We start from the raw sequence: 22,270 nt of genomic DNA, 5'->3' as shown, positions 1-22,270 counted from the left end.
CTCCTCACAAAACAACTGTTTTATGATTAGTTTTCAGTTCGTAAAGAAGAACTTTACGAGCGGTTGTAGAAATAGTTATTTGTGCAACTAGTGCGCAAAGTGACAGTTTGCTGCATCGAAAGAAACGTTTACGCCCGAGCCGTAGGCGAGGGCGGAATGGTTTCTTGAGTGCAGCAAACGAACTTTGCGCACGTATTTCACATTACATTTTTCCTACAGTCACCATTGAATATGAAAAGTGGGTAATTATGGGTAAAATTGCCTGAATAATGTAGTAGTGTTTGAATGGCGGGGGGCAGCTGTGTGGTGTGTGCTGTGGTGGCACTGTGCTGTCGTTGTCCTTGGTTATAATATCTACTTAATAATTAGCGCGTTGTGCTTCGTTGCACCTCTGCTCACTATAGCAGCCACAGCAGTCACTGTTACCAACTCAATTTTGATTTTGCTGCACTGGTGCTCCATATAACCTACTAACTATTTTGCGTTGTCAAGCTGCAAATCTGGAGTACGCAAAGTACCCACTTTGCGCACTAGTGCGGAAAAGTGATTCTTTGCAGCCTGCAATCAGTGCACAAATGGTCACTTTTCAGGGTATCTGTAGGAAAAAGATTTTTTTTTGTTGATGAAGTGTTCGAAAAAATAGATTGTCTTCATTTTTAAAATCTTTTAGTTCAATGTCAAGTATGAAAAATGCATAGCTAAATTCCAAGTGACTATGTAAACCAATTCATATACAATACTTATTTAATTTAGTATAAATTAAATTTGAACAACCATTTCAAATGCAGAAAATTTCGAAAAAAATAGAAAAATGGATAAGCGGAAAATAGAGCTTATATAACCTGTCAGTAGTAGAGAGAAGCGAACCAAGCGACGTTGAAAATTATATGCGTGGAAAAGTAGCATTGAAAATCATATGCGAAAAGAGCGATATTGAAAACCATATACTATCGCTAGCACTCGCGCGAAAGAAAAAAAGGCATGTAATATGCTTATTATATATCTGTGTTTGTCTGAGAAACAGTAAGGTACAGAACCATAGCTCATGAAAAATGAAATGCGCGTTTTAAGTCTGTACGCACCTTGAGAACTAGAACAGGAATTGGTAACTTACATGATGATGATGATAATAAGATTCTATCAAAGTTTCAACCACACACCTGTTCAAATTCAGTATTGTAGGTACTGATGAGAAGATGCCTAGTTATACGGTGCGGAGGCGGGTGGAGGTAGAATGAAGCCAATTGCCTGATTGCTTTGTATAATACCTAATCATAAAATTACGGCATGCTGGCTGGTTGACTCAAATAGCAGGATACAACACAGCTGGATGATCAAATGTTATTGTTTCGCATAGTAGTGTCTTGATGTTGTGGAAGGGGTGAATCGGTCCAGTAATCAAGTTGAAAGTCTGGGACTGTAGAAGACATTTTAGAGTATGATGACATACTCTGGAGTAGTTTAGAGTTCGATGTGTTTGGAAGTGCACGTGAGATGGTGCATGAGCCGATAAACAAAATCTGGATAGAGCCATTGAAACACGTTTAGTTGTGACTTGCCTGTAGCTACTCACACTGAATGCCACCAGCAAGTGCACGCGTTCAGTGTGTGTTCCTATTGCTCTTTCCAGATTTTTTTATCATCTGCGCGCTTGGACATGCATGTCCACACGTGTACTTTCACATATAAGCATCCAATGTGATCATACCCTTGGATTAAAATATATTCTACATTCTTCGGGTACTACTATTATAGCCCTCCACTTTAATGCTCTATCGAAACATTTCAACAGTTTATAGGATACAACTTGATTCATTTTCCAATTGACTATAAGAGTTTTATGAGGGAAAGCATCTCACTGCTAATCCAGTTTTTATTATTGATTGCATTGGCTAAGTTGTGTTGGAACTAACTTTTACCAAACTTCCGGCTTCTACAAAGTTAGAGGCCAAATGTAACATAACCCTCAACCTCTAAAAAACGGTGAAATAGTAGCCTAACTGGCATTTAGGGAATAGATTTGGGAATGTCTCTCTCATACATCTTTTCCTGTCACTCTATATACTACGGCCGGTGCAGATATTGTTCGCAGTGAGGTACCGGCTGCCTAGAACGAACTGACCAAAATCTTACCCCCACCCAACAAAATTCAAATAAAGTCAACCCGAACCAAAGTGTCATGTTATATCTATTTTTATTGCTACGACTCCAACATATTTCTGTATGATGCAATCATCTTACTTTACGGATACACTTATCTTACTTACTAATGGAGTGGCCGTAGTCGAGTGCTTTAGACTCTGGATTTGTAAAACAGAAGCCTTGGGTTCGAATGTTGGACACGTTGAGTCGCTGGTCCCGGCTGTCTAAAAGCAGTGGTCCTGAAAAACTCTGAAAACAGTCCTGAGACAGCCAGGCATATTTTTCAACTTACTCACTTCTAGATTCCTATAGATTTATGCTCATTTTTTTATCAAAGTATATTATTCAAAATCAGTGCACTTTTTTAAATATTTAAAAATCTGGTGTGGCGCACTTACACAACTTTCCTTGCCGTTATAAAAACCAACTGACGCTAGTGTTCACGCGCATCTCAAGTCAACTGTTCAAAGATCTAAGCCAGCTGGTGACAGGACAATAGCACTGCAGGCACAAGAAGTCTGCTATCTCTTCAGTGAATGATTTAATTGAATCAACAGTTTGCAATTGAATAATCTTATTTTCTCGAACTTGGAGCTTAATTTCAATTTTAGGTAAAAATGTTACTGAACATTAATTGTAGAGATTTTTATGTTCAATATTTTCACTTGAAATTTTTTGTTTAAATTGTATCTGAAGCCTGAATTTAGAATCTAAGATCAAAATTTGCATAGATGGGGCGGAGCTCCTGAAATTTTAAAGATATGAGACTTGTGGCAGTTGATAGAGCTTATAAATGACATTTTTAGGTATAAATTTGATCAAAATCGTTGGAGTCGTTTTCGAGAAAATCGCGGAAAACCCTGTTTTTGACAACATTTTCGCCATTTTAGCCGCCATCTTGAACTGCATTTGATCGAAATTGTTCGTGTCGGATCCTTATATTGTAAGGACCTTGAATTCCAAATTTCAAGTTATTCCGTTAATTGGGAGATGAGATATCGTGTACACAGACGCACATACACACACACACATACAATACCCAAAAACAACATTTTTGAACTCAGGGGACCTTGAAACGTATAGAAATTTGGAAATTGGGGTACTTTAATTTTTTTCGGAAAGCAATACTTTCCTTACCCCTATGGTAATAGGGCAAGGAAAGTAAAAAACTGATTTATGCAATGTTTGTAAAAATACCTACGTATTATATAATGTTTAGCATTGATCCTTGTTTAATGAAAATTAGGTAATAAATAGCCTAATAATGAATGATAAATAATTATAATTCCACTTGATTCATGGCCAAATTATTTTGAAATACTGTAATAATTGAGTATTTTGCCATCTTGCAAAACTTCAGAAGTTATCACTTGAATTATATTTCAAATACAGTGAAATTTTCCAGTTATAGATGGTTCAGTCACAGGAAAGGCGCAGTCCCCATAAGGCCGCTGCAATGTCAAACTTTGTCTCGTGATTGAACTATCAATAACTTACTATTATAATATAGCTTTATTTACATTCTTGAAATAACAAATCCTCTCTTATGAGTTATATGTGGTTGGAAAGTGAAACATTTTATAATGTAAATTAATGTGAAATATTGTATTTGTTGCCAACTGACTATTACAATGTTGAATATTATTATTATTAGGTTACTGGGTTTTCAAAATAGTTTGATATGACGCACAGAAATTAATGAGCTCTCAAAAACGAGATTAAGTTTGACTATTTCTACTTTTCCAAAGATTCCTCCGCTTCAAGTAATCAAGTCGACATTTCTATTCCAATAGCAATTAACTGAAGTGAGATTCAGGTTATAGAGTCAGCATCTGATGAACATTGTTTTGCTATCCTTGTCTGTCACTAGAAAAGGAAATAGCTCTATCCTTTTTGAAACTCCTCACACTGTTTCCAAATTGTTTCTAGAAGATGTAGAAATATGATTAACTACCAAAATATTTCATCACAATTATGATAATTCATCATAAGACATCTTATTTTCATTACAGATAAAATTTATTTGAGATAGACCAGATAGACAATATTAAATCAGAACAGATGTACCGGGATAACTTGAACCATAGCTCAATCTACTATAGATTGATAGCTGTGGAAAAGGAAAACTGGCGGAGGAAATAGAGGAGAAAACTGTGGAATTCAAGGCGGAGGAGAAGACAAATTGGCAGCAATTATACGTTCCTCTCATGTACACCAACTTTGTACCGTGAATCTCATACTATGTACTTGTACACGGATAGGTGGATATTCAATGAAAATGTGTTCATATAGATGTACGTTCAATAACTTTATTTTATAAAATATAAAACTTACAATAAAGATTGATTAAAGCTCTGTATGAACATCTATATGATTATCAGTTGATGAAAGCCACTCCTCGTACACAGCCAATGGGTCGATCATCCAATGCTTATGGAATGAGACAGGTCTTTGTATGGCCAGATAACTCAATGCATAATCGTTGGGTCTCGCCTAGAAGACAAATATTAGAAAAAATATGATAGCAAACATATTAATTGGGGTTTGAAATGTGCAATATTTAGTGATTTGTCACCGGTTGTGCTGTACTTGAAATTATGATTATATAATAGAATATTGTTTTGAAATACAAGAATAAAGACTTTTTTCGTTCAGTGGACACTTTACTTTTACCTACGGAAATGAACCCAAAAACAAGTAGAAGAGTGTCAATAAACAACAAATACAAAAGTCTCGTATTTTTTACAAGTTGAGTATAATAGCTTGCATTACATCAATGATATTTCAAGGGAAACATAGACTTTTTCACATCTTAGCGGTAGCTGAAAGTAACACACAGTACTGCCTAAATACCAAGACACTGGATAAAATGTAACAAATAGTCGAAAATCCTGAAGTATTGAACAATTTTGAGTTTCAAGATAACCCATAATCTGTGATTTGAATAGACTTTCAATGCTAGCTGAAATATTACATTAGCATTCTAGACGAGTAAAATACGACTATGGATGAATTATAATACTACCCAAAAATTAAAATATGAATTCATGAACTACGAGTATATACATAAAGCTGAATTCCCAGACATCAGTATCAGAGTCCGTGTCCGGTTCAGTGAAAATATTCTTCCCATGAGTCCTAAAGAGAATATTCATACTCGCTCGTGTGGCCTGTGCTCCGTAAAGGGCGAAAATTGGATGGAAAATCTTCATTGGATTAGAAAATTCATAGAAAAAAATTGACCCTGGCTGGGACCGAACCAGCAACCTTCAGTTCCAGAGTCACGTAATCTGGCACTGCACTACCAATCTATTGGTAGTAGTGGCAATTTAAGGCTGTGCAAAGGCTGAAAATGAACTTTCTACTGATGATATTTTTCAAAGTTTTCCAATTCGGATTTCATCAGATGAAAAAGTTTTCTTAGGAAATAGTTATTTGTGCAACTAGTGCGCAAAGTGACAGTTTGCTGCACCGAAAGAAACGTATACCATTGAATATGAAAAGTGGGTAATTATGGGTAAAATGATGGCTGAAATCCATCAAATGTTTGTGTGTGATGCTGTTATTAATAACAACCTTAATTCATTTAAAAATTAATAATCCAATTGAAGTTAAAAATTCTCAGCCAAAGTTCTCATTTTTATTCATTCAAGAATCAGAAACAATACAGATAGAACAAAAAATTCACATTCAAAATACAAGTCAACAGCTGATTGGGATAGCTGCAAGATGGCTGAACCAACAAGCGCGCGACCTAGCGGGAAGAATCGTACCTAAGTTTGTTTCATCCAGCTAAAAACTACAGAAACAGGATTCAGAAATTTAGACTTTTGCTCAAATTACCGAGAAAAATGCTCGATGTAAACTGAAAAAATATTTATAAAAATAACAAAGACAACAGAGAATATTTATTGTAGTATTCTTATGTTCTTTTATTTATATGGATATCGAACGGTAATCATTTAACCTCAAAATTCGAATTTTATAATGTATATTTGCTACTTTTCTCATTGCTTGCAGTTGAAATGATAATTATCAATAGAAAAGAACTATTACTTATTATTAAATGATGAGAATTTGTAAACGATGATTATTTAATTATGATTTAGATGAACATTATTCTTGTTTTGGATTTCTATATTGGGATTTTATCATGAATGTAGGGTAGCCATTGAAATGATTCTTATCTAAATCTAACCACAGTCATTGTTACCAACTTAATTTTTGTTTTCATGCACTAATCCTCCATATAACCCACCAACTATTTTGTGTTGCCATGTTGCAAATCTGGAGTGCAGAAAAAAATTTTTCCTACAGTTACCCGAAAAAGTGCTCATTCCCGCATCATTTATAGTACACAAAATACCTTATTCCCACATCCAGTGCGGGAATGTAGATTTGAGTGCAGGCAAAGTACTTTGCCGCACTCCAAATTTGCAACATAACAACACAAAATAGTTGACACGCTTTATGACGGTAGAGTGCGGCAAAGTAAAAGAAATGTTGGTAAACCTGAATATGTAGCTGCCTGAAAATTTTTGTAAAACAGCTGATTATTACCGAGAGATATTGGATAATGAACAGTAAATAAACAAGAAGTTTTGATAGTATTCAATATCAGTATTTTATTTCTATTCAAGTTATCATGAACGATTTTTTATGTGTGAGATGCCTATATTTTTAACTGGAATACATTGGGAACATTTATCGACCATTTTTATGATCAAGGAATCAAGTATGTTTATATCTTTATTTACTTTTGTGGTTAGGTTACTCGTGTTGTGTTAGTGATACTAAAGCTGTGATTGTTATATTTTCAAAACAATAATGTATCCATTAGGTTTGAAACATAAATATTTACACTTCAAAAAAGTTATTCAGTTCTTCAACTCCCAGAAAGATCTCTACTCACATTTTTGTAGAACAACTATAATGAATGCCGTTGTTGAATAATTAGAAACAGAATAGGCTACAGAATAGATGTTATTGAATACCGTAAACAAAAACACTGGATTTACAATATACTGTTTACTCAACAGTGACTTGAATAATTGAAGTTCAGCATTTCAGGTAAATGTAATGTCTATATAATATAATTTAATCACATTTTAAATGATGCAGTTTAACCTTAATTATACGTTTCATGCGGCTACTTGTTGCTTGGCCAGAAAAGCACAAAGGCCAAATTGACACGTTTACTAATGTATTTAGAAAAAACATGCTGAAACTATATTTTTACACTAATTGTGTATAATATATCATTCAGACTCAAACTTGAGGATATTTGGAACTGGAATAAATAGTACACATGAAAATTTCATAGAATGGTCAGGTTAGACTTAAGTCTGTCCTGAGGGCTGATCACTAGCCTAATCCTTAATCAGTCCTGGGCTTATTAGCTTATTTATTTATTCACATTAATAGAAAAATTAAAACATAAGCTTACAGCTTTGATCGCATAGGCAAATTAATCAATAAAACAAATTAATGGGCACCGTGTATAAGTATAATCAAAGTTTTGCTGCAAAACTTTTGTGTTTTCGGATAGGAGATTATTAAACTGTTAGTCACGGGTGAAGTATAACGTTTGTGAGGCTCATTGATGGCTCAAAAACATATCCAGACAAGTGATATGGCCATTTCCACACTTGCTGATGACTTCTTGTAGATGAAGTATTATTATAATTGAATCTCATATAACTTTATAATATTCATTCTATTGTCATTTAGACTGAATTTGGAACAATTCTGTTGTGGAATGGTTGCAATATTTATTATGAGCATTAAAAATACTAAAGATTTACACAAACAAACATTTTATTTGGTATAGGACATGTTCACCGTCTATTACTGACTTTTCACATTCTATGGTAACTGTAGGAAAAATTTAATGTGCAATACGTGTGCAAAGTTTCTTTGCTGCACTCAAGAAACCATCATTCTGCACTCGCCTATGGCTCGTGTGTAAACGTTTCTTTCGGTGCAGCAAAGTGACACTTTGCGCACTAGTTGCACAATAGTTATTTGTGCATCTAGGGACTAAAGTGCAACTTTTTCTCCCTGAGGGAAACTGTTGTCGCCCGATGGCGTAGCCGAGGGCGACAATTTCCCTGAGGGAGAATAAGTACTTTAGTCCCGTGATGCACACAACATTTTTCCTCCACCTACACCAATACCTATAACAATGAATAATTTTACTACATCTTCACGCTTTCACACTATTTCACATACCTGTGCTTGTTGTGAGAGGTAAACAAGGATTACGTTTTCTGAAATTCTTACTGTTCCACCACAATTCTTCTTGCACCATTCAACGAATAAATCATATCGCTTGATGTATAGTTCCTTTGATTTTTCCGGAAGCAAATTTTCAGTTACATTTTCAGCTTCGTGTCGAATGTTCGGCGGAGTTAGAACAAACTCCTCATCACTCTCACTTTCCATTTTATAAAAACGAAAATAACTTCTACAATACCGGTAGCGGATTTCGAAGATCTTAGTAGGTAACCAAGAAAAAACATAACCTGCAATCTTGTTTTCTGTGCAGACACGCTCAGTCGTCTCTGTTAAAGTGGGTTTTCGTTTATGCGTAAATGCCGTCGTCGACCATGACAGGGAGAGAATCTCAGATTGGGTAGATTTCAATCTGTCTACATAACTTAAAAGATTATGTTAAATTATGTTTTAATGGAGCAGGTTGAGCTTATACTTTTTTATACTTTTAAATGGCAATATTTTGATATTATTGAAAATGTTTATTTCTTTATTAATAAAGACAAATAATGAAAAAGTTATTTAATCAGCTGTTTTAGCACACTTGAAATTGGACAATATGAATGTCAACAATGCTTGCCGTCGTCGACTGCGGAAAAGTTCGCATAAACGAAAACGTACCTTTAGATGAACGCTCTCGTAGAGATGCCGATGACGTTAGAGGTGTGTACTTTTTCATATCCACCAACGGTTGAACATAACCTAACAATCGAAATAGAGCTACTTATTTCCTAGAGCTAAAATATTCCAAAGATCGAAATAGAGCTCTTTTACTTTTCCTCTACCGACCACGACAGTGTTGCCACATTCCTCATTCTTCAATCGCGGCGTTGTCGGACTTCTTCACATGTTAATCTTATGGGTTTATTTTTACTCCCTTGGGAGTAAAAGTGATCACTTTTCCCGCTGGGAATTATTTTTAGTCCCATGGGAGGAAAAGTAGTACTTTAGTATTCGATTCCAGGGTGTAAAATGAGACTTTTGATAGTAGGTGGAGGAAAATAACTATTTCCTACAGTTACGTTGAAAAGTGGCCATTGCTGCACTGATTACAGAGCGCAAAGAATCACTTTTCCGCTCTAGTGCGGGAAAAATTTTTCTGCACTCCAGATTTGCAACATGGCAACGCAAAATACTTAGTAGGTTATATGGAGCAACAGTGCAGCAAAATCAAAATGAAGTTGGTAACAGTGACTGCTGTGGCTGCTATAGTGAGCAGACGTGCAACGAAGCACAACGCGCTAATTATTACATTATATATTATAACCAAGGACAACGAGGACTTTAGGATTTTAGGATTAAGGTTTTCATCAATAATAAAATTACACAGAAAAACATTTGATGGATTTCAGGCAATTTTACCCATAATTACCTACTTTTCATATTCAATGGTAACTGTAGGAAAAACTTAATGTGAAATACGTGCGCAAAGTTCCTCTGCTGCACTCAAGAAACCATTCCGCCCTCGCCTACGGCTCGGGCGTAAACGTTTCTTTCGGTGCAGCAAACTGACACTTTGCGCACTAGTTGCACAAATAACTATTCCCGCACTAGAGCGGAAAAGTGATTCTTTGCGTTCTCTAATCAGTGCAGGAATGGCCACTTTTCAAGGTAACTGTAGGAAAACAATTTTTTCCCATCATTACTTTCTGAGATTTGAGCGCCTAAAGTTTGAATTTTTGGGACAGAACATTTCAAATATGGTAACATATAAATTCATCAGATTTAGAGGATGGATTCTGCATGGTATTGTTGATCTAGTAAAACAAACATTTTCTGAAAATATCAATTTTTGAAAAAGTTATTCAATTTACCAAAAATAACTTAATTAAAAGTTATTTTTGGCCATTTTTAGTAAATTTGATAGCTTTCTCAAAAATTGATATTTTCGAAAAAAATGTTTTATTCAATCAACAATAACATGAAGAATTTATCCTCTAAATCTCATTGATTAATCTCCTACCGAATTTGAAATGTTCTGTCCAATAAATTCAAACTTCAGGCTCATATCTCAAAAAGTAATGATCGGAAAAGAAATGTTTTCAAGAGAAAACTTTTCCATTTTAATAGCTTGATATACAAATCGAAAAACTTGTGCGTTCGCCTTAAAGCTGTGCAAAGGCTAAAAATCTGGTGTGGCACACTCACACACCTTTCCTTGCCGTTATGAGAATTGATCACCTGACGCTAGAGTTCCTGCGCATCTCAAGTCTACTATTCAAAGATTTGAGCCAGCTGGTGACAGGGCAATAACGCTGGAGACACACGAGGTCTGCTATCTCTTCATAGTGAATCATTTAATAGAATCAACAGTTGCCAACAGTTTGCAATTGGATAATCACATCTTCTCGAATTTCGAGCTTATTTTTAATTCTAGGTGAAAATGTTACTGAACATTAATTGTAGAGATTCTCATGCTCAATCTTTCCCATTAAAATTTTTTTGTTTAAAATGTATCTGAAGCCTGATAATTGAGAATCTAAAATCAAACTTTGCATAGATGGGGCGGAGCTCCTGAAATTTTTACAGATATGGGACTTGTGGCAGTTGATAGAGCTTATTGATGACTATTTTAGGTATAACTTTAATCAAAATCGTTGGAGCCTTTTTCGAGAAAATCGCGAAAAACCCTGTTTTTGACAACTTTTTCGCCATTTTAGCCGCCATCTTGAATCGCATTTGATCGAAATTGTTCGTGTCGGATCCTTATATTGTAAGGACCTCACGTTCCAAATTTCAAGTCAATCCGTTAATTGGGAGATGAGATATCGTGTACACAGACGCACATACACTCATACACACACACACACACACACACACACACACACACACACACACACACACATACAATCATACCAATACTCATAAACCACTTTTTTGGACTCAGGGTACCTTGAAACGTATTGAAATTTAGAAATTGGGGTATCTTAAGTTTTTTTGGAAAGCAATATTTTCCTTACCTATGGTAATAGGGCAAGTAAAGTAAAAATAAACTTTCTACTCGTGATATTTTTCAAAGTTTTTCGATTTGTATATCATCAAGCTATTAAAATGGAAAAGTTTTCTCTTGAAAATATTTTTTTTCCGATCATTACTTTTTGAGATATAAGCGCCTGAAATTTGAATTTTTGGGACAGAAACATTTCAAATTCGGTAAGATATAAATCCATCAGATTTAGAGGATGGATTCTGCATGGTATTGTTGATCTAGTAAAACAAACATTTTCTGAAAATATCATTTTTGAAAAAGTCATTCAATTTACCAAAAATAACTCAACTAAAAGTTATTTTTGGTTAATTTTAGTAAATTGAATAACTATCTTAAAAATTGATATTTTCAGAAACTTTTTGTTTTACTAGATCAACAATACCATGAAGAATCTATCCTCTGAATCTCATGGATTTATCACTTACCGAATTTGAAATGTTCTGTCCCAAAAATTTAAACTTTAGGCGCTCATATCTCAAAAAGTAATGATCAGAAAAAAATGTTTTCCTGAGAAAACTTTTTCATTTTGATAGCTTGATGATATTCAAATCGAAAAATCTTGGAAAATATCACGAGTAGAAAGTTTATTTTTAGCCTTTGCACAGCCTTAATTATTAAAATAAAGGATATTTAAAAATATGAATTATCTATATAATAAGAGAGAGTAGGGTTGTGTTTGTTCGCATCAAAACATGTCAACTTGTGGATTGCATACCGAAAAAACGGGAATGATTTAGATCTTCAAATTTTGCACTTAGATTCTAAAAATATCAATCTCGTGCACCTGGAAGCCCAAATTTCAATTTTCCTTCTAGATTTTTCAGAATTAATATTTAAATCTATGCTACCGTACTTGAAGTTCCATAGTTGCAGCTCAGAAGTGTGTTTTTTTATGAGTAGGTTATAATGCTGTTACAAGACTAATATTGTCGAACTGCGGTCTAGCGTAACGGTAAAACGTTATCATCCCGTTATTCTTCCCAATTATTTTGTTCTTAATTTTTTCCCTCGAAACGTATTATCAATTATTTTTTGAAGGAATTTGTTTTCATTACAATTGAACTTTGATTTTATCAAATAATTATTTTTAATGTAAAATTTTGCCACCAATACAAATGAAATGGACATAGTCTTCATGCTGTAAGCCTATCATTGATTTCATAAGAAAAACATAAATAGATCACAACAAAATAAGTAATAATTTATATTCTTCAGTTATAATGTACTATTAGACACGAATTCGCAGTGAAACGAGTATTTTAGGTATTTTGTTTGGAATTGGGAAAACAAAAGGCTGTCTGATTCAAATTGAGGAGGATCTAATCGATACTAAAATTTATTGATGTATTGGAAAAATCGATATGATTCTGTGAGGTTTTCAAGTATTATGTCTTCTTCAGTTTTCTATACTATAATAGAGGATAGAACTGGCTTATACACGTAAGGAATAGGAAATTATGTTTGACGCATCATCACGTCTGAAATATACTCAACTGATTAATTTGAAATTTTGCACATAGATTCTTAACTAACCGAGGATGGTTATTTATGCTATTTTCAGTTCTTCAAGATTTCATTACGTCAAGTTTTCAATTTGTCATGCTTCCAGTTGTTTTATAGAAGCAGCTGAACATTTCTTTTAAAAGGGACATTAGATGATAGGTATGATTGGGGATCCTATTCGAATAAAAATAACTGATTTTCTGTCGCATCAAAACCGCACCGATTTCTCAAACCGTTCAAAAGTTATTCTCATTCAAAGATACTGATAAATCATCCATCTATCCATCATCTGTATTAAAATATGCATGATAGTTTTAAGATGAATAAAAATAATATTTAAATTGTCCAAGTACTGTCCAATTACCTAATTGCCCAATGAAAATCAGATCATAATATTATATTCACAAGATTTTTGTTGTCCTTATTTACTTTTCCAATACTTTTTCATCAATATAATATCACAGAAGATCGGAAAAAATGCTTGTTCCAAATTTCAAGTTCATTCAAACTAACAAAAAATAGAAAAATACAACTCTTATCCAATTATTGATGCAGAGTTAGTTGCAAATCAAGTTACTTACTCTATAAAAGTGAATAAAGGAGACATTTTTAAACAGTTCAACAATACACTATTTATATTATGTGTTGAGTTGATATTCAATAATTGACTGTTATTTCTAAATCAACATTCAGTTAAATATTATATCACAACATTCAAATAAGATATTATTATCTTCATCATGGTTTTTACTACCAAATACCATTTCTTTATTTTTTGGGGTGTGGTGAAATTTGATATTATTTTCAATTTATTCACCTGATCAAGGTATCATCATCAGCCAACATCACCCATTTTATAGAAGGCAATCCCTTTTTTATTCGCTCATTGACCAAACGTAAAATTTCAAAACTTTTCTGGCAATGTCCTTTTTCAGTATTTTCCACACCGACTGCTGTTGTTGGAATTTCTGTATCTGTGAAAAAAAACATTAAACTGATTTTTTTGAACCGAGCATTTTACTTTCGCATGCAAAGAGAATCAAGAGAGATGGAGTACTATGATTCCTCAAGAGAAATGTACTCAGGAATCCTTTAGCAGCCCACATCTTGCAACGGATAAGAATAGTAAAATGTGTGTGCTTACATACAAATTGATGCAAAGCTGGAGAGGTTAGTTTTAACAAAGTCAGCAAAATTAATTTCAGATTACTTCTATGTGTTTCAAGTTTGTATTTCTAGCCAAATTTCTCACACGGAATCAGTTCATTGGGGAAAAAAGCTGATGATATTATTTCTTTTTCAACAACAATTGTTAAAATATAAAAAGGATATAATTATTATATCCTTTTATCTGTTTTTTGATAAAAGCTTTTATTCATTTTACCATAGAGAGGGAGTGACACATAAGGGGAGGGAGGCTAGTTTTTCACTTCATATAAAAAATAAAATATTAGAAATGTATGAGCATGCACAAAAAACCAAGCTCCAACCTTGCTCATCACTAAAAAACTCGATAAACGCAGTTTGTTTTGCCCACGTGCTTTTCACAACGGGAACTCTGTCTTGGTGAAATTTGACACAAGTTTTCACTGCAAAGAAAATGCTTTCTTTAGGTACGGGATCTCCCTGTAAAGTACACAAAAATAACTTTGTAAACAACGAACTCAACGTTGTTGTTGTATGGCATGTGGGATTCGATTTTCATCAACAACAGGAAAAGTATTCTATTTTCGAAATAAGATAATAGTAATGTGATAAAACAATAGGAGTACTATAGTACTCTTAGTGAAAGATACAGTAGAATGGTAAGTAAAAGCGGAAGGGCGGGAGCCTGTTTTGCTTACACGAGATGTTATTGTAGAAAATCGAATGCATAAATAAATTGGAGACCATAATAAGATATTATTTGAACTAATAATAATAATAATAATAAGTTACCCTAACTTTTGTCATAAAATATATAATAGCTAGGAAAATTTTTTATAGTAAATTGTATTTCTCAAGTAAGGATTCATGTTTTGTCGAACGTGAAGACTCACTTTCATTACAAATGAGGTGGAAAAAGTGATAGCACATGACAAAGATTTTGTTTATCCCTCATATAATTTCTACATAATAAATAATTCAAGGTCATTGAAAATATAAAGCAGAGAACAAACATAACCAAAACATTTCCACCATGCTGGAGGAGAATTTCCGAAGATCTTTGTAATTATTCCGTAAATTCTTGTGAAAATAACAATTTATTTCATAAATATTGTATGCAGCTTTTTATATATTTTAGTTCAGTTAGCACTCATCTTGAAATACTCTTGTGTGTATCCTTCATTGTGGAGGGTAGAAAAATTTGTTTTTTTTTTTATTTATTCATACAATCATATTCATGGATACAGTATTATTCTCAACTCATTATGAATTTTTATGCATAAAAAAAGAAAAATTAACTCATTAAAAAATGTAAACCCTATAATAATAAAATCGAGTGACCTGGCTGGCACAGGTCTGGTGTCAGAGTTTTCAGGTCGTAACTGATCAATTTCAGGGCATCTGACATGACCTAACGACTGCGTTTTAGGCAGCCGGGACCGAAGGTTTAACGTGTCCATCCGAAACTCGGGAGTGGCCCGAGATAAATATCTTACCTATTTATAATCATGAGATGAGTCCAATGTAATTGAAAATTTTTGATTAAATACTTTGAGTTAGAAGGAATAATCGAATCATTGATTTATACTGATAATATTGAATTTGAAGCAGAGATACATGAGTGGTGGTCAAACTGAAACAAACGAGTCATACTTACACAGTCAAAGTCCTGCTTGGGATATGATACACAGCCGACTCTATTTTCGAGACAAAATTTTGCAGAAAGGTCAACCAACGGAATGTCAACATACAACGCAAGCTCATAAGATGCATCAATAGAAAAATCTGAATTTTTTACAGCCATCTCTTCATATTTTTTACTCATCCTGGAAAAGTATATTTCGCATTAATATTGTAGTGTTGTGGGTATACATGCATTTCGATACTATAGAGTTGGACATTACAGTCTATAGTTAATTACAGTACAGTCTATTATGTTAATCTAATAAAAATACATGAGGTCTATATAGTGACGTCCACGTACAAGTATGTTTAAGATGAATCCATTAATTTCAATAGTGCAATTTGCAAATTTTCTTGAACTACCAGAAAGTTACCCTTTTTATTTTCTTTGAGTCACAACTATTTTGGGATATTTTTTCCCAATAAATTTCAAAATATATTTAATTATTAATCAATTCAATTATTTCAAAGTGTTGTGATCACCTGCATTTCCTGAATATTTTGAGAATACTTTATTTTATTACTTTTACGAAAACAACAAGTCACAGAGCATTAACACTCTACACAAAGGTTAAGTGTCTAATGACATTAATTTGCATTGGACACAATAGACAGTGACGCGAACGGCAGCAGAATTATAACTAAAACAAAAATTACCGGTCACCCTTTGGGATCCAGGGTCACGACTAGAAGGATAATTCTACATAATTATGTTGTTTTCCATGACAAAATATTTTATGATAACTCTACAACTTTGGTTGAAAAATGTGAGATGCAGGAGTTTCATCAACAAAGAATTGAGTGTATTTGAATATTTACAACGAAACAAAGTGTCTAAAACTCAACAGAATACTAAAACCATTGATATAGGGTTTTTTTGTGACTTGTATAAAGCTCAAAACTCGTATTTCTACTTTTATAAAACTTTTATTATTATTATTATTATTATTATTATTATTATTATTATTATTTTATTGATTCAATGATACAAAATTATTATTTAAAAAAATTTTATTTAAAAATTTTTATTAAAAAAAAACAATGTCTCTAATTTCAAAACCGGCCTTATCATGGTAATATTCATTATATGAAAATAACATGAATTATGATTATTTTTACAATGTTTTACAATATTCTTTATACATATTATCACTATCTGACTTCAAAGTGGAGATGAATATAGCCTAAATATTATTTTAAAGAAAAGGGAAGCATGCTTACATAATCGATAGTCGAGTAATGATAATAAGCATGATTGATTTATACATACTTGACTATTAATGCAGTCGACATCACAAAGCCGGCAGAAAATAGCGGATATTTAAATTTTGACGGATTATCAGCAAATGCAAAATGGTGAATGATTGTTGCTTCTTCATCAGTAAGTCCGTGACCCATCCATATAGCCTAGGTAACAAATACAAAACAAATTATTTACGGAATTAGGAAATATAAAATTACAAAAGTGGGAACATTATTGGTCTAGTTAAAATTACAATTTGAACCATTTGGATGAAGATGGATTGAGAAACAAAGAAGTAAGTAGCCTACTTTAAAAAATTCTCATGGAACTCACAAAATAAGTCTTGGTTGTCATCCTCTAATAACAGGGAGTTTCATCAATTTACAGATTATTACTAGCCTACAAATTATATTAATATATTTATTACATGCATGAACACGCACAAACATGCACAAACTTATATAAACATGCAACTGATTTTTGTCTATTTCAGATTTCAAACATAATTTTGTGGTATCCATGTTATAGTCAGAAAACTTGAGAAAATTTGTGAAACGAGCCAATAAATTTTTGAACAAGTCTTAAGGAACCAAATTACATAAATATGGATGAAAAATACTCAACACTTACAAACCTTTTTCTCGTCGTATCCTTTGACCAATGTGATCAGCTCAGTTAGATTGATTTGAGTTTTTTCTTCCACAAAGAAAAACCATGAGCTATTGCTACTGTGAAGTTGGTTCAGCCTGCAAACAATGAGGACAATTAATGGACTTCAAATGAGAACATATACCATATTAACAAAACAACAAATATTGGATCTCCATACAATAACTCATTCTGTCAGGGTTTAATTCTCGGAATTTTTTTATAATTCGAGAAACTGTTGGAAAAATGTACATTTAAAAGGTTCAACCACTAAAAATGTGTGGAATAAGAACAATATAATAGGTGGTGAAGAGATTCATAACAGAAAAAAATAGAAAATCTAGACTCACCATGGGAAAAGAGGTACGACTGTCCAAGCTCCCACATGTGGAAATTCTTTGTGTAAAGTTCTGATAGTAGGCGGTTTCTGAAACATTCCATGTTTAAGAATTTTTAATAATATAAAGGAAAATGATAGAAACTTCAACTTTAAAATACATCTGATAGAAGGCGGTTTATGAAACATTCCATTATTAAGAATCTTTAATAACCTGAAGAAAAATGATAAAAACTTCAACTTCAAAATACATCAGTTGATGAATAAATTACAAGGAGAGTAGTATTTTTAAAAGCAATTTGAAATCCATCATGAGATAAGATGTATAAGAATCTCAATTCTAGAAAATGTATGCTTGGAATTTTCATGAAAAGTACATGAATAACAATATTAATATCATAATACAAACTTCTAGCCCCAAAAAATGTTTAAAAGAATTGGGAAGGAATGGAAAATAAAAAATTGAAGATCAATCGTGTTGTGAATGAAAAAAATAACGAAGAAACCAAATCAGTTATTTGTTGAAAGAGGCCTCAGGAATGCAGTAAACCACAAACGTTGAAGATGTTCTAGTACAATGAAATGGATTTTCTAGATCTAGAATGTCTAAAGATATCTTTTGATGTTTTGATTTCAAGTTGAGATCATAATTGATTAACAAATTTCAACCAACCTGATCTATTGAAGCGGCCTGTTGAAGAATATTTTGAGTGAGTTGTTCGGTTTCAGCTGCATGGTACTGGTCACCCTGACTCAGCACCACCACCACAATGTCATCTAGGCCTGCAAAATGCATATAAATTGAAATATCAATGAAAAGCAAAGCACAAAATACGTAAAACACACACAACAAATTAAATCACTCCCAACAATAGTGGAGTAACAACTAGTATATTATTCAAACTATTGATCTGTTCGGTATCTAGTGTTTAAAATGAATCTCAAACTTAGAAAATTGTTTTATGATAGGATGGTGTTAATTAACTTTGATCTTCAGTTATGGAAATATGAATGAAGCTGAGTGCTATATAGTTGCTGAGATGGTAGCTGAGTGCCGAAATTTCCACGGAACTGCTGCATAGGTTTCAATGGAAATGGGAGTTCTAAACTCACACAAAACACGTGAATTTCCAAGTCACACACCAACACAAAGCAGATCAACGTCTTTTCAGGTGTTTTCGTTTTGTGAAAGCGTTGAACGATTTACCCGTTCCATTTTCACACGTCACCGGTCCAGAAAACGAGTGCCGTGATTCCTCTTTCCAAATCTCAAAGAAAATAAAAAGGATAAGCAATGCCAAACTTCTGAAGGAAGAGAGAGGGAGAGAGGTGAGGTAAGAGGCGCACACACACTCTGTACAGAGCACAACTCTTTGACAGCTAACAAATCAAATCAGTTTTCCATGTTTTCTCCTCTTGGGAGTTTCGAAAACTTCCTGTGCAGCCGAACATAGGGTACTTCTCAACAAGACAGGACGGATCGATGAAGTGACACCAAGCAATGGAAAAATGGGCAAAGGTGCATGTAGGCATGTAGTCTCCAATATTTGTTTATTATATTTATAAAAAGAATTATAGTACACTTTTTTGAAATTAATAAAATAATAGATTAAAATTGTATTTTTAAAAATACAAATTCATTTGTTTATTGCTTTGAAATGAAATGAAAGAAAATCTTTATTAAGGTGCGTACAGATTTACGCGCCGCGAACATGAGCAATTCACTTTTAATCAGCTGATGTCAAGCTTTTTATATCTGTATCTTACCGTTTCTGTAAAAAACAGATATAATCAGCTGATTAAAAGTGAATTGCTCATGTTCGCGGCGCGTATATCTGTACGCACCTTTGGGCGGAGTTTGGACTTAATATTTCTCCTAGGACTTCTATGCTTTATATTTCTGTTGAGAAAAAATCTTAGCAGAAGATTCAAATAGCATTCAATAAAAATTTTTGTAGAGTGTACGGTCCAATTCCAGAATAATTAAGAATACATTCGATGTGTATAACACTGTTCGTTTTTGAAGTACAGTGCTTTTTATCATGGATTACAGATGAATAATTATCAAGTCTTTGAGGAGTTGACTGGATGAATGGTCTACTAACTCAGACACATCTATCAACAGATTAGGTAATTACCACTTTCAAAGTTTTCCCCGCGACTGGTTGGAGTCAGCTACGGTAACAGATATTCATCAGCTACATTGGTTTGAAACAACTTTAAACTATTGTGTACTTGTGAAGGTACATTCATCTCTCAAATCTCATCATTATCTGTTACATTGCCCACACATTAGCTTGAATCAAAGTCGATTCTGTCGTATGCCCGTTACGAAAACACCCCTCAAGGCATATGTGATCATTATCCTTGAGAAAAAGGTTGATTTTAAGATACAGTCATAATAGAAGCCAGCTTGATCATATGATAGAATGATTATAACTGAGGATTTAATATTATCCTATCAATATTGATGTTGATAATAATAAAAATATTTTGTTTGAAGAGAGAAGTTTGTGAGAAATACATTTTTACCTCGTTGTCAGGCCATATCATAGTCATGTTAGAGCTACAATTCAAATTGGATTTCGAACCATCATGAAAATTAATAACTTATCATGTAAGACGATTGTTACTACTCAAAACTCATGTAGGCTAATGGTATAATAATGTCATGTAGGCCTAGAGTGAAAAATTCCTTATTTACGTTAAGACTGTATCTGTCTCACTTAGTATCCATAGAATATTATGAATTATCCATGGTTGAATTACGTTAAATAATTGAATAATTATAATTTGTATGTATTACTGGATACTTTATTTTTATACAATCCAATAACAATACCATAGCCTTCATGTTTTAAAGATAATGTAAAACGACTGTAAACCCAGAACAAATTGTGCATACACACTGCAGTTATGCGTAGCACCCTAGCACTAGCATCTATGTAAAAGTAAGATGGGCCGAACAGAACGATTTGTGTGATTGGAAAAGTTTTATGAGTTTCAGAACTGATCGATTTCCGTTGTATGAGCTGACGTGAAAACTGCACGTTACGGAACACATCAAAAATGGAAGAACTTTGCAATTTCTCTCCTGGGTATAAACTAAAAGAGGTATTTGTTAGAAAGTGTCTAATTTTTTACTTTGCTGAATATGACAAATGTAAAATTTCTGGAGAGTCACTGGAAGAGACACTGTACCTTATTTATTTATTTATTTATACGTGGACAGGCTTGGCCCAAAACTATTCCATTCCCAAATTTTGATTACATGTCCAAAAAATAGGTTATGTTTCTTCTGTAAGAAGTTCAAGCTCAACTTTCGTCCAAAAATAAATATGTGATGCAAATTTTAAATTTAGAAAAATTAAAACACCAAATTATAGTTAAATATTACACTTAATTATCACTGCACATTGTATTAATTAAGTTATTTTATGAATTTTGAAGCCAAAAATACACACAAATTCTCACTAAGAACAGCTGATGGTGAATGATGACACTCTACCTGTGAATATATGTACTGTATGAGGCGTACAAAGTTTTTTTAGATTTGAGGGGGTTAAATTCGTATTCCTACACAACGATGAATGATGGGAAGCAGAACTTCTCAGAACAAATGTACATAAAGTCTTTTTCAAGTAAAAACAAAGAAAAATCACTTTCATCCTTCATTGTTTTTGTTTTTTAACAAAAATGTAATGCTTCTATGAGGGTATGTTGAAAATTTCAAGATTTCTGAATCAATAAACATAGTGAGTCCGTTCAAGCATCAATGATAAACTCTTCGGAGTAGTTCATTCACTTTGTAGTTACCTAAGTAGCTTATTTTTCAACAAGATTTATCTTAAACCCACTTACAATATTATTTATTTATTGAGAAAATTAGTACAAAACGGAACTTAAATAGACCAAGCACAAAACTTCCGTTCTTTCTGATAAATTTATATAATTCTTCATTCAAATTAAGAGTTGAAGTAATTTCATATTTCTACCTGCGTTGCATGAATTGTCTGAATGAAAAATACATTGTATCTTTTTTCAAAGACTCGAATAATAATTTGTCGTGTCTTCGAAAAAAGAGATTGAAGGGTTCTAGTTATTCTGATAAAAAAGTATGAAGTAGCACAATGAAAATAAACGAAGAATAATAAATAATATCCTGATAGAAAGTCCAAAAATAAGCAGAAATATAAGACTATGAACAATTAGTGTCCCAAATAGATTCTTACTTTGTAGACATTAATTTTAATACCAATCTCTACAAACATTCTCATAATCTAACTGGTTCAACCGTCGTTGAGAA

The 22,270-nt window shown here is 33.1% G+C and overlaps 1 protein-coding gene across 1 annotated transcript in view; it reads right to left on the bottom strand.

The window, feature by feature from the left end:
- Positions 1–22,270, bottom strand: part of LOC111052943 — a 62,404-nt gene that overhangs the window by 25,227 nt on the left and 14,907 nt on the right. The window contains exons 3-11 of the mRNA XM_039436612.1: positions 18,638–18,747; positions 17,978–18,054; positions 17,614–17,725; positions 17,007–17,143; positions 15,711–15,879; positions 14,398–14,533; positions 13,725–13,881; positions 4,477–4,517; positions 2,268–2,366 (exon numbers count right to left, since the gene is read on the bottom strand). Coding sequence (XP_039292546.1) covers positions 2,268–2,366; positions 4,477–4,517; positions 13,725–13,881; positions 14,398–14,533; positions 15,711–15,879; positions 17,007–17,143; positions 17,614–17,725; positions 17,978–18,054; positions 18,638–18,747 — 1,038 coding nt within the window. The remainder of the gene's footprint in view (positions 1–2,267; positions 2,367–4,476; positions 4,518–13,724; positions 13,882–14,397; positions 14,534–15,710; positions 15,880–17,006; positions 17,144–17,613; positions 17,726–17,977; positions 18,055–18,637; positions 18,748–22,270) is intronic.

This window comes from Nilaparvata lugens, chromosome 10 (assembly GCF_014356525.2).
Source record: "Nilaparvata lugens isolate BPH chromosome 10, ASM1435652v1, whole genome shotgun sequence".
NCBI lineage: Eukaryota > Metazoa > Arthropoda > Insecta > Hemiptera > Delphacidae > Nilaparvata > Nilaparvata lugens.
This window is presented reverse-complemented; position numbering and strand designations above follow the sequence as displayed.